Source organism: Glycine soja, chromosome 20 (assembly GCF_004193775.1).
Source record: "Glycine soja cultivar W05 chromosome 20, ASM419377v2, whole genome shotgun sequence".
Classification (NCBI taxonomy): Eukaryota; Viridiplantae; Streptophyta; class Magnoliopsida; order Fabales; family Fabaceae; genus Glycine; species Glycine soja.
In genome coordinates, this window is record NC_041021.1 from 47,361,891 (window position 1) to 47,380,085 (window position 18,195).

General features: G+C 29.8%; 1 protein-coding gene and 1 pseudogene across 1 annotated transcript; one reads left to right on the forward strand and one right to left on the reverse strand.

Annotated features, from left to right (window-relative positions):
- Positions 1-9,753: 9,753 nt before the first annotated feature.
- Positions 9,754-13,227, forward strand: LOC114402966 (multiple organellar RNA editing factor 2, chloroplastic-like). The gene is made up of 3 exons (XM_028365679.1): positions 9,754-10,349; positions 10,427-10,492; positions 12,831-13,227. The coding sequence occupies exons 1-3, from the start codon at positions 9,845-9,847 to the stop codon at positions 12,971-12,973; spliced, it is 714 nt and encodes a 237-aa protein (XP_028221480.1). The 5' UTR covers positions 9,754-9,844; the 3' UTR covers positions 12,974-13,227.
- Positions 13,228-14,158: 931 nt separating this feature from the next.
- Positions 14,159-17,692, reverse strand: LOC114402180 (annotated as a pseudogene).
- Positions 17,693-18,195: the final 503 nt, after the last annotated feature.

Consider the following 18,195-nt stretch of genomic DNA (forward strand, 5'->3'; position numbering starts at 1 on the left):
TCTCAACTTGTTTTATCATCATTCTTAGGTTTTTTTTTATTAAATGGGTGTAAATTTTTTACTTTTTTTCATATAAGTCAATTTTAAATTATTATCGAAAATTTAATAAGTCATAATAGATATTATAACTTATGAATTAAAAGTTTACAACTTATTAATTCTTTTTTTAACTAAAATTGTAAAATATTTTACAACTTCAATTTAGATTTTTTTATATATGACTTCAAAGTATTGTATATTTTTTTTATTGTTATTATTTTATGACTTCAAAGTCGTAATTTATTTTTTTTTATATTTTATGACTTTAAAGGTGTAATTTTTTTTTCCTTTAAGTGTACAGTTTTCTTTTAGGATTTTTTATTTTCTTTTGTTTTACTTTCAATTTTTTTTAAAAAAATTAAATAATTTTAGTTATTATTTAATTATTAAATAAATCATTCTAATTTTACTTGTTATTAATTTTATTTAATATTTTGTATATATTTTTTATATGGCTTTATTTAATATGTTATCTATTTTTTTAATATTCTTTTATTTAAAATATTTTATATATTTTTTGAATATTATTTCATTTAATATATTTTGTATATTTAAAATTTGATAATTTTTAATAGTATTATTGAATTTGATTTGTTTTGTAAATGAAATAAATAATACAAAATACTTAAATTTTAAGAAACCAAAATTTTAAAACAAATAACTTTATATTTTGTTACTAATATTAACTTATAATAAAAGTATAAATTATATTAGTCATCTACTCGATTGTATAGACTGTTATTACAATTATGTTCTTTAAGTATTGAAGGACATCCCCTATATTTGTTGTTGTTTCGGGGGATCGGGCATAAACTATAGATCCAAATAATATATTTTTCACAAATTATAATTTAATATTAGTAACAAAATATTTTAGTATTTGTTTTAAAATTTTAGTATTTTAAAATTTATTTATTTTGTATTATTTATTACATTTACAAAATAAATCAAATTCAATAACATTATTAAAAAAATATCTAAATTTTAAATATACAAAATATATTAAATAAATATATATATAAAATATTTTAAATAAAACAATACTAAAAAATATATAACATATTAAATAAAACCATATAAAAATATATACAAGATATTAAATAAAACTAATAACAAGTAAAATTAAAATAATTTATTTAATAATTACAAATGGGTAGGCTTAGTGTAGTAAATTACAAATGTATTTAACACTATGCATTTGAAAATTTGAAACAGTTTATATAGTCACGCTAAGAGTATGTTCTCTAGATCGTTAGATATGAAGAAAAAAACAAATATTACAACTTTTTTTTTTATGTAGACAGTAATATATATATATATATATATATATATATATATATATAATTTTTTTTTTCTAGAGACAAATATCTTCTGCAAGAAACAATCATGTTTAATTCGAGTAAAACCTCCAAGAAACAAATTATTTTTTCTTCCAATATTTAATATAATTAAATATTTAAAACTCAAACTAAAAACCTCTAACTAAACCGAAACAACTATAAATCAATTAATCCACGGTAATATATAAATATTTATGTTCTCAACATAATTATTCCTCATAGAAAGAGCTAGTATACAAAAAAAGGATAATTTTATTTCTTTCAGTACCCAAAACCAGTATTCTCACCTCATTCGGTCCAAAATTGAACGGGGTAAAAAAGTGGTAGGTTCCACATTTTTTTTCATTGCATCCTTTCCTCTTGAAAACATACCAAATGGAGGGGGAAAATAGATTTTTCACTTTTTCCATTGTTTCCTACTCCTTTCATGATATTCTCTCATTTCAAACTAAGCATAAATGTTACTAAAAACTGTTTTTGTCATTCACATTTAACTTTTCAACATCTTCAAATCATATGATTAGTTAGTAGGATGAAAAAAAAATAAAGAAAGAGAGAAAATTTTGAAATATATATAAATCGGAGAAAATATAAAAGAAAAAATTGAATTACTTGTAGAAGTCAATTTTTTTCATCTTTTTCTTTAATTAAATAAAATAAATATTAAGTATTATATGTATTTTTCAATCTATTTATTCAAGTATAATTTTAAATCCTAATAACCAAGTAGTGATATACTTAGGTGCCTCAAACAAGTGGTTAGAAATTATAATCCTAACTAAGAAAACCTAGTACTGAAAGAAAGGCACTCCACCTTTAATTATGTTCAAAGTTCCCGAAAGAGATTAATATGAATGAACTGTCTTTGTATGTGTGTGGTTGTGTATGCATTAGTATGTATATTTTTTTCTTTCTATATTATTTTCTCTTATCTCGTTTGAACATACCATTGAGAAAGAAATCTAAATAATAAATTTAACACCACTTTTCACAATACCAATAAGTTTACATAACTTTCTTCAGTTTATACTTGACTAATTTGGCGTGGATATGATATTCATTCCTTGTTCACACCTGAATTTCTAACAACTTTGGAACTTTTTTTTTTATACTAACAAGTTGGTTAGGTAGAGAGAGTGATAACCTAGAATATATGAAATAGGAAGCAGGTCACTATGCTAAAAGAGCACGTTATATGGAAGGAAACGAATTATGAATAAAGCTTCTTTTGAGTGACGACAGAATAATCCCGTGAAGAATTTGACTTATTATTAGCACCGCAAATTCTTCGCCGTCCTTCATAGTTGATCTACACTAACATCTGTAATTGGATCTATACCTAAAAGAACAAGAATCTGCTTTATCTACTAGTTTTTCCCTCCCAACTTTTAGTTCCCTTTCTATAAAACTTTGAACTTTCAACAGGATTAAGGATATATATATTAAGCAATTTTTGCTACATGTGCCTCATGTGCGACTTTTTGAGAGAACAATAATTCTGCATGCTCATCCATCCAAGAAGTGACACTAATTAAAAATGTCATATACATTCTCCCTGTTATTTTGATGTTGAAATACTAATTCTCAAACTTTTTTAAGAAAAAACAAAATTGAATTAGATATACACTCTCCCTGGTTATTTTGATGTTGATATACTAATTCTCAAACTTTTTAAGAAAAAAAACAAAATTGAAGTTAATTTACATACTATTCTGCCCCAGAGGGAGAATAAATTAGCTGGAGGAGAAGGAATATTAGAGAAGGTATTTGAGAAACTTTCCAAGTCACTTATAAGGACTTTAATCGTGAATTGATCAGTGGCCGCAAGAGGTGATACACGAATAAAAATTAAAAGGTGTGCTTATTTTGTTCCTTTTATTGTTGATCAATTGCTACTTTTATAGTGTCATTTTCGTATGTTTAACCAAGGGGATAAGGGCGATATGCCTCTGCACTGGTTTCTGCAATTTTCAAGTGCTTGTTGGAAGATATTTTTTCAATTGTATCCAATTGGGGTGTTGAAAAAATCCGGTTATATAAAACCAATTCATAGCCAATCATATCCAAACCATTTTAATGCATTTGTTTTATATTCAAATTTAATTTTAAAAATTTTAAATCCAACCAATTATTTGGATATGGATTGGATATTTTATTAAATTTCATTAGATTCTCAAATTTTATAGCATTCCTTCAAAATCAACCTTAGTCGAGGTCAATCAAAATATTTTTTTGGCTGACATTAATCAATATTATTTTTCATTCGACATCTATTAGGGTCATTTTTTATAAATGTCTGACCAAAATTTTTTTATGGACATCGGTTGATGATGTTTCTTAGTTGACATCGGTTGACAAATAACATCAATTGATGTCGTCCAAAAAAACCTAATCAACCTCAATTAAAAAATAACATTGGTTGAAGTCGATCAAAAAAATTGTAACTAACGTTGATAAAAAAAATAGTCTTAATGTTGACAAAAAATCTCGAGCCTGTGTCAGCAAAAGGATAGCTTTGTCTCACATTTGCTAAAAATTACTAACTATTGTTAAAAAAAAATATCACCAATAACATTGACCGAAAAACCTTAGTCTACTTCGACCTAAAATAATCTCGATTGACATCGATCAAAAATAATCATAGTCGAAATTGACCAAAAACAATCATGATTGAAGTTAGCTAAAAGTAGCACTAGTCAAATAAATTATTATGGTTTAAAATTAGATTTAAAACCAAAATGATTTTGAACTATAAATCAATTTTAAAATCATTTTAAACTGATCTAAAAAAAATCCAAACCACTTTTGTCCAATTAAGTGGATACAAAATTTAAATTCAATCCATCGACATATCTAATATCCAACATGTCGTGATTGTATTATCATTTATACTTTGTCAAACTAGCCTTGTAGATAGAAAAATAAAACTTGGTTGGAAGAGAATATACTCCACTAAATAATTATAAGTGAAATTAATAAATATTTTATATCAATGTGATGAATACCAAAAAATAAAATAAATAAAAATATTCCGTCAAATTTAAAATGTCTCTTATTTGACCCTGTACTGAAATACTATTATTAATCATGGACCAACATGTCTAATTTAAGGATTATAAGCCTCGGCCCAAAACAAATACATTTTTAATTATCTTAACAATAAATTATCATCATAATTCATTTTTCTTGTCTTTCAAATGTATAAACATGCAATATAAAGTTGTTACCAAGCGAACTCTTGAATAGATCCATTTTTCGCATTGTAATAATTGATGCGACAATTTATATGCACATTTATTTTGTCATCAAGATATTGATGCTTAATATCTTTCCATCTATGTTGAAGAACATGATAATTTATAAGTACATTTTAAATAGTGTTTGTTTTAATATAATTCATCGGACAAAAGTCTTAAATCATGGTACAATGAATTTAATTGATTAAATTTATACTTAAGTTGTAATTAAATTGTGCTTAAACTATTCACCAAAAAAGATTGTGTTTATACCATAAACTTAACAATTATACCTCGTAAATAATTTAATTACTTAATCTGATCTAAACTAGTTTAAACCGGAATTTTTAAAAGATGTTTATTTTTTAAAACATAAACACAAATTTAAACATTTTATGTAAATTTAAATTATTATTAATTTTTACCTTATCAAACATACAACTTAAATATTTATATTAATTTATAATTTTTATATCCCAATTTCTAACAATGTTATATTTAAAACATTATATAACATTAAAATATGAATTTAATAACCAGTGATTCAACCACAATTTAACCTGTCCAATTCCCGAATTAATTTTTAAAACATTGAATAAAAAATAGTTAGTTTAAGTTGTAAACAAATGTTTGATGATTCGGATCCGTCCCGTAGATTTTTTTGGTGGCACCTCCCGTAGATATCTATGATTCCCATTCGCTTTTCCATGTATAAAATATATATAAATGATTCAAAAGTTGCCAAGTTGGATAATATTCAATGAAAAAACTATTGGAGCTTAAATAATTTTGGAACGTGGTACAAATGTTTGAGATTGTGTCACACTTTATATAATATTTCATTTTTCAACGTCGCCGGTTAAGACTGATGACGTGCTTTAATTTTAGTAAAAGATAAATTTCCTTTCAGATATGAACAATTAAAAATATTCAATAAGAAAATTTAGACCTGTACATTATATATTTTTTTTATCACTAAGAAAAACCCGTAAATTATGATCGACAACATTAAATTAAAAAAATAGAATATATAATAATAATGCGTAGAAAGAGAATCTAAATATAAAAAATTATTAAATTTTTTATAACTATGAAATAAAATAAGTAAAAATATTTGATTAATAAAAATATTGCAATTAACATATTATCATAAAATTATATATTATTTATTATTCTTCGTTTCTCTTTTTATCTTTTTGGATCCTTATATAACGATTCAATATCTAATTCAAGACGTGAAGAGAAAACAAATAAGTTTTAAATGATCAAAAGATAAAAAAAAAAATCAAATCATCAACCAAAACAGAAAGAGGGGATAAATAAAAATTCAGAACTTGATAAATGAAAGAAACTTTACTAGCACAAAAAAATTATTTAATGGACAAAAATAAGAGGATTCATAAATATGATATGTGCAAGAATATTTTTTTAGATCCATTCTATTTGAAAGATGTATTTTCTCTCTCATAATTATTGTGAAAAAACATTTAGAATAATTAGTCTTGAGAAAGAATTCTCTTTCTTTATCATTGATCAAATTACTTTTCATCCCGCCAAAAATTTATTTTGTCGTTCTTCAACTGAAATAATAGATAGATCACTCTGTTTGTATAATAACTTGTATGTTTTGTAATATTTGAAAAAGCCATTTCATTGATAGGATTTGGTACCAGCCATTTTTCTTTAGTTTTTCAAACTATAATATAGAGGTATGAAAACCCAAGAAAAATAAACTCAACAAAAAAACATAAAGACATATGAACAAGAAAGAAAAAATTTAAATAATGTTTGTTCAAGAAACGAATGATCTTATTTATGCCCATATAAGTTTTTAGGGGTGAACATTATTAAGGTAAAGTTGAATTTAGAAGCTAATGATGACGAATTTTAGGGTCAGGTATGCTCATTTTGCAAACGTCAACACGATCAAACTTGATAGGAATATAGTTGGGTGACTTGGATCAAGACAGGTCATCAAGTTGTCTATTTAAAAAATATAAAACAACAAAAGGAAAGATAAAATATGGGAAAATTTGTAAACATTGAATTTGCCACCAAAAAAGTTGTAAACATTCAAAGAAAATAAATATTTTGCTTCAAAAGTTAGATTTAAAAATTAAAAGTTTAATATATTTTTAATTCTTCAAAATATTAAAAAATTTAGTTTTAATCCATAAAAAATATTCACTTTTAATTTATGAAATTACGCAAAGGAGGGGTATTCATAGGTTGGATTGATTTGTCTCAAAAGTAAAGTCAAATCTAAATTAATTATATTTCGTGGACATTGATCGTTTCGGATTAAAAAAAAGGATAAATCTAAAAGGTTAATCAAATTAACTTGACCAATTTAATTGGTTTGTTTTAATTTTATTTATTGAATTCATTGAATCAACCTAATTTGGTGAGTATTTATAATTAGAAGTGGTGTGATTTTTTTTTAATAGTTAAAAATTAAGAAGAGAGTTATCAAAATTTACAACAATTCATGTGATCAGTTGAACTAATTGAGTTATATCTTATTGATAAATGACTTGATTTTAATATCTCAATAAATATTATTATTAATTAAAATGTAGTGTTTTTAAAAATACATACATAGAAATTAAAACAAAAAATTATGATACTGTGAATGCTATTATATAGGAGGAGATCCACTCATCCGTTCAATATATCCCCTCAGTAAAGCCATTGACTAGTTTATTGGACGTAATTGATCCATGCGGATCTAGACCCGTCGTCATAGACACATCTTGCAATGTTTGTTCTATGAGATCCATCAGTTTTTGGTGAACGTGTAATTGTGTAAAGAACCACCACATTGAAAATATTCACTTAAGGTCTTGTTTGGAAGGGTTTATTTAAATTTATCTTATCATATAATACTCGTATACAAGTTTGAAAAGCTTATAAGAAAGCACCTTATGATATATCTATAAGCTCTTTTCAGCTTCTTTCAATAAGCTTATGAAATAACTTGTGTCTGTCAAAAAAGAAGAAGAAAAGAAATAGCTCGTGAAAAAACTTATAGATTTTATAAAAGCAGTTTAAATTTAGTTTTTTTATTATAAAAATAACTGATACATAAATACTTATATAGTAATTTTTATTTAATCAAATCCTAATTAGATTGTTTTCCAAACGATCAAATCTCTGTAACGATAATTCTTACCGTACTGCTACAGAAAAATGCTAATCGTATTTAAGAGGAAATACTTTTCCCGGATGTAACAAAACATAAATAAATTAAGAGGAGAAAATAATATTGACCAATTGATCGATTGTTTTGAAGTTTTCATGTATTAAGAGACTATTTATGTGGTTTTTGATAATAAAAAATATTTTCATTTTGAAAAGAATTATTTAAAAAAACAACGTATTTTTTAATAAACTATTAATAAAGTTTTTATTAATTCAAATGTTGAATCATATTTATAGATTACCATAATTATAATTACAAATGATCATAAATTAGTAATAGTGTGAGTTGATCTCTCTTTTTCTTAAAGAAGACAAACTTAATTCATTATTGAAAATTAACTGAGAAATACAACTAGGCATAACATTAAACAAAATGGGATTAGCATAGTCAATGGAAGCCCTAGCGGAACCATCATATTAGCGTATCGCCTAATAAACTTGACCTTAAAGTTACACTGAGAGAAAAGTATAGCCTTGCATTCAGCCAGAATCGAACCCACCTCAGATACATCAACAACTTCATTAAAAACATATTGGTATAGACTTACATATTGGTAATCAGTACCCATATTATATGAAAAAATATATTTTATAAAATAATTTAAAATTAATGATTTATGAAGGTCTCAAATTTGTGACTTTCACATTATTAGTACGACATTCTAACCAATTAAACTATTAGACCAATTATATTAAAAAAAATTAACATCAATATATATACTACTAAAATTTTTAATATATATTTAATACACATATAAGTTTATATAATAAATTTTATAATAATTAATTTTGATCTAATAATGTATTTATATATATATATATATATATATATATAATTTTTTATTAAATCTATATGTAAACTTATATTTAAAATTTATATATGTAAAATAATATTATTAGATCAATGAGTTAAAACGTATGTTAATAACGCAAAAATTACATATTTAATACTTTGTGTGTGTCATTAATTTTAAATTATTTCATAAAATATATCTTTAATATAATATGAGCCTCTTAGGGATTATGAATTAGTATGTTTGGTAATCCGTAAGCCTCTTACATATTTGTAATCCGAAGATTGTTAATTCGTATTTATTGCTAAATGTATTGAAAAAAAACTTAAATGCAGGCAAAAAAATCCCTAAAAACATGATCTAATATAGGCTTATAGTCCAACTCAAAAATAACGAAAGGAAGGCCCAATTACACTACCCAAGATAAAGCATGAAGGAGACCCAATACTTCACCCTGGGTAACTGCAAAAGATATAGTCCTAGCAGCCAAGAATTTGACCACGGTGATATCTAATACACATCCTCCTCCAACCACGTTGATCTCTCTTCTTTAAAAACTAAGATCTGAAAAGTTGTATTTTTAATTATTTTCAATGTCATGTCATTTAATTGCTAGATATATCTAGTAATAACGTTGCTGTAAAAAAAAATAAAAAAATCTAGTAATAATACAATGAATATTTGTCTTACCGAATTACATTAATTGAATCCTAAGTAACATGCATAAATAACTATTTTTTATGTATAAAGATGGAATTGTTACGTGAAAATAGATATGTGAATAAACGAAATAACTTGAAATCACTAGAGAAAGTAGTATATCTATAAACATTATTATGCAATATTACAATTAAAAAATTTCCTTAACAAATAATTATTCAATTTTTTAAAATATATTATTTTTCAACATTTTAAGAGAATTAAAAAATATTTTTCAAATTTAATCTTCACCAAAGATGCACTAATCAGTAATCATCTTGTCTAATAACGTCGACCATCTCTTTCAGTAGTACTTCTTAAAGTATCTTGGGCCTTGGTAGTTGGTAGGAGGACTCATTTTTTTTTTTTGGGTGAATAGATGATAACACATTTGTTATTGGATCACCGATAACAAAAGATGGTGTATTTATTCTAATTTTAAATTTCTGATATTCGTGGATAAAAAGGGTGGGAATCGGATTAGGTTCTGCGTGCACAGGCGAAAACCCTAATCCTGAGGCACTGAAAGTGTGATATGGCAAGAGTCATTTCCTCTTCCTGCGCACGCCTCGCAATGCGCCTCTTCTCCACCACCACCACAGCCACCGCGTTCGCCGTCACTTTACCCAAACCCTCATCACTCTCCCTCTCATCGCGTCGATTCCTCTTCCCTCTCTCCCATGCCATCGTCCCTCCCTCCACCCGCGTCGCCGGAATCCGGTGCCGCGTTAACCGCGCCGGAGACTCGGCGTACTCACCGCTGAACTCGGGGTCGTCGTCTTCGTCGTTCAGCGACCGCCCCCCCACGGAGATGGCGCCGCTCTTCCCCGGCTGCGACTACAACCACTGGCTCATCGTCATGGAGAATCCCGGTGGTGAGGGCGCCAACAAGCAGCAGATGATCGATTGCTACATCCAAACCCTAGCCAAGGTTCTCGGCAGTGAGGAGGAAGCTAAGAAGAAGATTTACAATGTTTCCTGTGAGAGGTACTTTGGATTCGGCTGCGAGATTGATGAAGAAACTTCTAATAAGCTCGAAGGTATGTTTTCTTGTAGTTGAAGTTTTTGAATGAATGATTTTGTTACGTTTTGTGTTCACACTTTTTAATCTGTGTAGGGTTGCCTGGTGTTCTGTTTGTGCTGCCGGATTCGTATGTTGATCCTGAGAACAAGGACTATGGTGGTGAGGGTTTAACGCTTAGTGTTTGTTAGTATTATAAGTGACTTGTTCTTCCAAATTTAATAATTATTTTGTGCTTCTAATTTATAGTATTTTCGTCACTTTATGTATTAAGTGATTATGCATTACATCATGTTTATCTGTTTGAGAAACACATTTCCTTTTGAAAATATGAAGCTGATTCCTAATATTTGGCCTTTTAATTATGTTTATTAATTATTCAATAATATGTCAGATTGTCAGTCCATGTTGATAAAGCTAGATTATGTAAGTTTAGCTTATGATGTATGGACTTACATCAAATGTATCTCTAAACTGTTCTGCGCTTTATATACTTTGTGAAGATGCAGATCAGTGGAGATGAAATCTGTTTCAGCTTTTGTACAGAGTTTTTATAATGTTTCCTTTTGACTAGTAATGCCTAACTGTACCTTTTGACTAGTAATGCCTAACTGTACTCTATGGAGATGGATTATCACTTATTTGAAGTAAAAAATCTTGTCTGCATCTGCTGCATTCTTTTTTACTTTGCCACATTGTTGCGTGTATTCTGGAAATTTGTTGTATTTGCTACCTTTCTCCCTTTTATTGGCAGTCCATCTTGGCAAAGCTAAAAACTCTCAAAAGGGTTATGGCTAGCTTTGAATGCTAATGGACTAACATAAAAATTCTCTTCTATCCTGTATTGTTGCTTCACTAACTTGTGGAGTTTCAGAATCATTGGAGTTGATACATAAACCCACCTGATATGCCTATTCTTCCAGGCCTGTAGTGCCATTTTTCTTTTTAACAAATTTAAACTGAAAAAGTTGTTTGCATCTGCTACATTGCTTTGTCATACCATTGTGTGTTTTCTGGAAATTTGTTGTGTGTTTGGTTTCATGTTGGATTTTCAGAATCACATTAAAATACTATTTAACATTCTTTGGTAAATTTTCACATGTTTGGTCCATGTCGAGGAATTGATTTTGAGTTGAAACAACTTTAGGTAATTTTTGTGTTGGATTGAGTTTTTACTTCTAACTTGCTTTTCTAAAGAAAACACCCAAATATAAATTACGTCACTTCAAAATCAATTTTGCCAACATTTATCCAAAGTTCTAAACACTATTTGCAATGATATGTTTGCATCCTGTTTAAAATTTTGTTGAAATAGTTTATTGAGCATTGTGGGCTGCAGCCTTAGGATAGGGTGATTAAAGAAATGGTATTTATTAATGTTCAATATAATTGGTGAGGAATACCCTACTTTTTCTCTCTTTATTGACAGTCCATCTTGGCAAAGCTAAAAACTCTCAATGGGTAATGGCTAGCTTTGAATGCTAATGGACTCACATAAAACTTCTCTTCTATCCTTTTCTGTTGCTCCACAAACTTATGGAGTTTCAGAATCATTGGAGTTGATACATAAAACCAACTGATACCTCTTCTTTGAGGCAAGTAGTGTCAGGCTTAGGATAGGGTGATTGAAAAAATGGTATTTATTAATGTTCAATATAATTGGTGAGGATACCCTACTTTTTCCCCCTTTATTGACAGTCCATCTTGGCAAAGCTAAAAGCTCGCAATGGGGAATGGCTAGCTTTGAATGCTAATGGACTTGCATAAAATTTCTCTTCTATCTTGTTCTGTTGCTTCACAAACTTATGGAGCTTCAGAATCATTGGAGTTGATACATAAAACCAACAGATACCTCTTCTTTGAGGCCAGTAGTGTTAGTTTTCTGTTTGTTTTTAATAAATTAAGTTGAGTTGCAGTCCATCTTGGCAAAGCTAATAACTCTTGAGTAATGTTTAGTTTTGAATGCTAATAGACTTGCATAGAAATTCTCTCCTTCTGTTCTGTTATTTCACTCATTTATGGAGTTGCAGAATTTTTGGAGTTGATACAAAAAAATAGACATTGCCTCTTTTCATGCTAGTGCATAATTATTTTAATTATAGTTCATATTTCAGAAGATTACTCATGTAATTTAGCAAAAATTCTTGGTCCCTGTTTTTTCTCGAGTTGTGATTGAGCATTTTATAGTATGTTCTCTTTCATTTCCATGTTTTATCCATTTATGTGAATATTAAATGGTTATCATTTTTACTATACAATGACATTTTTGTAAGTTGATTCAGTAAAGTAGGTCAATGGGCAAAGGCTAGGGTTGAGTCTACATTTTATAACAGTAAAGAGGTTCCCCCTGGCCTTTCTTGCTCGTCCCAAAACATTTTTGTGAAATTGTGTTACACCCTTGTTGCTTCTTATTATTCTTGGTTACCAATGGTCCCATTTTTTTCATAATACATCGTCTCAAGTTAATAATTGGTTACAAAATTTGTTACCAATGATGCAGCTGAATTATTTGTGAATGGAGAGATCGTCCAGAGATCACCTGAAAGACAGAGAAGGGTGGAACCACAGCCACAAAGGCATCAGGACAGACCACGATACAATGATAGAACAAGGTATGTCCGGCGCAGAGAAAACATGCAGTGAAGGACCAATTTGAGATAGGGAGAGGGATGTGATGTACATACACTATGGAAGTACTTTGTTACATGCACTATTTTAGTCTTGCCTTTGGAGACATTCCATATATTTCCGGTGGGGTAACTCAAATGTTTGTTGTCAAACTTCTATGGCTGTATCAGATGGACACCTCTTCGTTATCATTTTTACTATAAACATAATGTTGGACTCTTTTCACGTCATTTTTTCCCCAACAAAGTTGCCATAGGTGATTTGGTTCTGATGTGTTTCATATCCGATTTCTCTCAACTGGACATGGAGAAGAGAATTCCAAAATTGTATTTATAGGTTAGGTTTCTCAACGCCAACAAAATATCTTACTTATAAGTTATACTTAAGCTTAGTCATGCTCTAATCTACACCCAGAAGCAAGTCAGACATTGAAAATAGGTTGCCAACGACTTCGTTCCTGGTATTGTCTTCGGTAAAAGGCCTACCCGCAGACTCTAAAAAACCTAAAATTATTTTTCTGCATCAGGGAGTTTTCCTCTTCTAGTACGATTAGCACTAAGCAAATTATTTAACTACGCAAACAAACATTCAGAAGTATCCCAATCAGTTATTTTTTTAATGATTTTTTACTACTGGAGTAATAAAGATGTAAATAAAATCCAAAACATCAAGAAAAACTAATTAAGAAAGCCACATCGTTGGATTGTAACTCGTACACCTTTCAATATATGCGATAAAATTTCTTTTACAACCCTTGCCTTAAAGCACCTTTGAGTTGTTGCATTCACCTGTGAAACAGCAAATCACACAATTGAATAAATAATAACACTTCGTTGAAATAACAAATCATTTGCTTAGCACCGGGAGTGAAAACAAGAAGGTATGTTTACAGGCATGACTGTCTTCGAAAATTCCATCTTCAAAACCTTTGTTGTGCATTTAATAGGTTTGAATGATTTTAGCATAAACAAGAGATAAATCAGTGTGGGTTTATTTTGTTGATAATTAGCAAATTAATAAAATAAAAAATAAATTAGTATTTGGTAGAAATCAAAGGTGGTGTTGTGATAATGGTTTCGTGAAATTCATCGCATACATGGTATTATCCCTGTGCGAACTAAATGAAATTAAGTTCAGAACTCATTAAGTATATGAGGCTAGGCTGTTAGCTATTGTCAATTATCTAGCTTCTTGGACATGGATAGAAATGATGCACAAACTGTATTCATCTTTCGACCAACATAAAAGGAACAATAAATTATTAATTACATTATGGCAACATAAGAGAAACATTTATCTGTGTTCTTTCTCCTCCTATATCATTTCACCTATAAAAAAGAAGTTAAAAAAAAAGCCGGACTTTACAACCAGACTTGTAACTTACTATGAATCTATGATATATGTCAACAAAATAAAGTTGAAAGTGTTATCTAAAGAGTTCAATGGAAGAAGATTCTTCAAGAAAAGCTGCTGCTTCAAAGCATTCAACAGTTTTCATTGCTGATGTCCCCAAATTAGCTTTGTAGAGCAGTCCAGGATTGTACCAAGCAGGAGGGTTTGTTCTGTCAAGGCGTAGTGCATCGGTGAGAAGGCTTCTAACAATTGAAGATGATTGATCACCAAGTTGTCTGAGTACACAGGCTGTGGATATCAAACTTGGCACATGGTTGGGCTCAATATCCAATCCTTTCCTATATGATTTCAAAGCTTCTCGATGAAGACCTCTGGCTTCAAAAAGTAAACCTGTAAAATTCTAACATGAATTATGCTACATGAAAAATGAAAGTTTGAATTGTAAAACAGGTTAGCTTCAGTAAAATTAAGAATTCATATTTTTCTGGAAAATTATGTTCTCTCTAAAATGTAGATTCTAATAAGAGATACTTACTTTTGGCACCAACTTGAAATATTACCAAGTGGCTTAAGAAGGAAAAGTATTCCCAAGAAAATATATGCTGTAGTATAACGAGAACTCACACTCTTCAATATACACCATCAGATTTGAGCAAGTGTCGGCCACTTTTCACTAAGAATCTATATTCTTTCTAAGAAAATAATGTAGAATGTAGATTCTATTAAGAGATATTTGCTTTTGGCACTAGAAAGATTACCAAGTGGCTAAAGAAATACAGGTGTTCTCAAGAAAGTACGTGCTATAGTAATGCATCTTTGCTCTGGCCCACATAAAATCCAATAAGAAAAAATACTTTTTCCATAGCTTTAAATATAACGAAAACTCACACCTTTCAATCTACACCATCACATTTGTGTCAATGTTGGCCACTTTTCAGTAACTGAGAATCTATATCTTCAAATATCAATGACAAGAAAGAGACTGAACAAACATAGAACCTTTGAAGGCTAGGGAGCAAGTTAGAAGATAAGAGATATACCTTTTGTGTGCCATCTAGAAGCAGAATAGGGATTAATAGCCTCAGATTTTACAAGACAAACTTCAGCATCTTGCCACTTCGATAAGGCTGGGTACACAGTGGCTAAATCAAGCCATATATCCATTTCCAGACTTCTGTCACGGTTTCCCTTATTCTGTACAAAAGATAAATCAGAAAAGTAATTTTTATTATTCTACATATGTTAAAAGGTAGACTTTAAGTGAAGCTTCGAATCTTCCTTTCCCATTGATAATTTGAGTTATTAAAGAATCTGAGAGATATATTCTACATTTATCATTGACACATACCTTCACAACATTACTTGCTGTGCCTAAACTTTTATTTTGGACCTGAAGAACTGCAAGAGTATGTGTCTCAACTGCATTCTTTAATTTTCCCTGTGCAATCCGTAGTTTAGCTTTAGTTCTCAACAATTCATCTTGATCCCATTTCCCACTTTGGTCTAGAGCAGCATCTATAACAAGCTCTGCATCTACAAACTTTTGTTGAGCTGATAAAATCCGTGCTAGTAGAATATATCCACTAACACTAGATCCACCCTCAAGCTTAATCAGTTTCTTTGCATGATCAAACGCAATGCTTAACTTCCTCTGTTCAGCATATTCTAGACAAAGATGAAGGACAATATAAGGATCACTTTCCCTCATCATTTCCTCAGCAAGCTGGCATTGTGATAGCAACAGAGACCAGAACATACCTGAGGCCCAAGCGTCCTGCATATCTGGACAATTACGCATAGCAGTTATGGGGGGAAAGAATGAAGGGAATTAGTTACAACGGTTTTCCATTTCAGAATTCTGTTCGAAAAGCTGTTAGGAATCTGTTATTGCAATCTTGCTTTGTAAACTCTGTTATTACACAGAATCACCTCACAAAGTGTATTTAAATAAGATTGCAATGAATGAAATGGTAAGAAGAATTCTAGCTTATCATCTTAGTGTGTAACGGAGGTTCCCTTGTCTTCGAAATCAAGGGCCATTCTCCTCTGCTCGTATCACATTGCATCACTTTGCGAACGGCATCTATTGGGTTCACATCTTCTAGATATAGAAACTTTCAACTTGGGAATGACAGCAGCAGTACCTATTCCTTCAAACACATGAAGTCCAGCTTCGATATTGCCTTTCTGATACTCAAGTCTTCCAAGCAATGCTCTGGCTTCCTATTGTGGAAAGGTCCTTTAGTTTCATCTTTATAATGAAGAGGCTTCCCAAGTATCAATAAAATCAAATATTGGGATAAGACCCTAATTTATTACCCAAAAAACCACATGATACAGCTTAAGAAAGAAGCATAGAAAGCCTAACATATGGTACAAAAGAAGAGAAAGTTCATTTAGGGGTCAATTGTTGCACCCTTAAGTCTAATTGCAGACATATGTGAGCATGAAATCCAATCATTTCCAATAAATGCACTTACCACTTATGCATCACTTAAAACATTTCAAACACCAGAACTCTGTTCCGAAAAGTCATTAAACTTTTCTTTTGAAAAGTGCACGAGAACTCGGTTGTAAGGTAAGTACTTTCTCACTAGACCAAAAGCTTAAGCTCCTAGTCTGAGAGCAAATTTTTCTTATGGACTTGATTTTATCGTTCACATTGAATGATTTCATGTAATATTTTAATTGTTCCAAAGTACTCCAATATCATAGAAATAATTAAATTCAGTTTTTCTCGTTATGTCACTGTTTCCAGGCTTCAATATCATAGAATCTATTGCAATAAAAATAGAGCATGTTTGGGATGGTAAGTGCATGCAAAGATGAATTATTGTTGAGGAAATATATATATTATTTTTGTGTGTTCTGCCAAAAAAATATTTTATTTCTTCGAAATAACTAACCAGATCAAGAACCCATCACTATCAGCATCATGGTTGGAATGTTAAGTTCAAGAATCTTAAGATGATGCTACATGGGTAAATAAAAAGGCAAAAGAAAACTTTATCTGACCTCATAGTTCAAATAACCACTTTCACGGAGAGAGGACTCTGCTTCTTCAATGTTGGTATTGTCCACCTTTGTGTCAATTTCACCAGGTCGAGATGATAAACCACCACTTGCCAAATAGTCCCTCGTTGCCAGTGACTCTGATGAATAACTTAATTCATCTATTCTTACTTCTCCCCCGAACATATACACTTTATCATTTTCCTCAATCCTGTACTAATCTGCTTCTTACTTATCAAACTCTTAGCTCTCATACTGAAACATCCCACTCGACACTTTCCTGAAACATCGTCATAGAACAACATAAGAAGAGTTGAACCACTTCAAGCTGCATGAGTGTACTTGCCACACGTATATAACATATTTGCAAACAACCTTAAAAGAACATGGGCATTTATATCAACTTTTGACGTCAAATTTTGTGCATTTGCTTGCTTTGAAGTACACAACGCAATTCCAGGTCAAGAAAGTCAACCAACCCAAATCAAGGAAATGATCAAAATTCAACATTTTCACACCCAAGTAACCCAACTTGCTGATCAACAAAACTAAGAAGCAAAACAAGATGCTTTTTTAAAAAAATAAAATAAAAACAGAAACGATCAAACTACCTACTACGGCCATATTATAGTGAGTGCAATGGCGAAGTGTTGCAAAAGGAAAGAGGGTGATTTGATTTGTTTACCTAAAGTTGAATAATGTGAGGAAAGCCCTTATCTGTATCAAAGAGAGAAGAAGAAATGATAGGAAAACAACGTAAAAGAGGTAAAAAGAAGGAGGAAAAAGTAGCTTTTCCATCATAGATTTAGCCCTCAAGACAAAAGAAAATGATATTCTTCTGTTAAATTAACCCATTAAAAAAGTGCCACCAT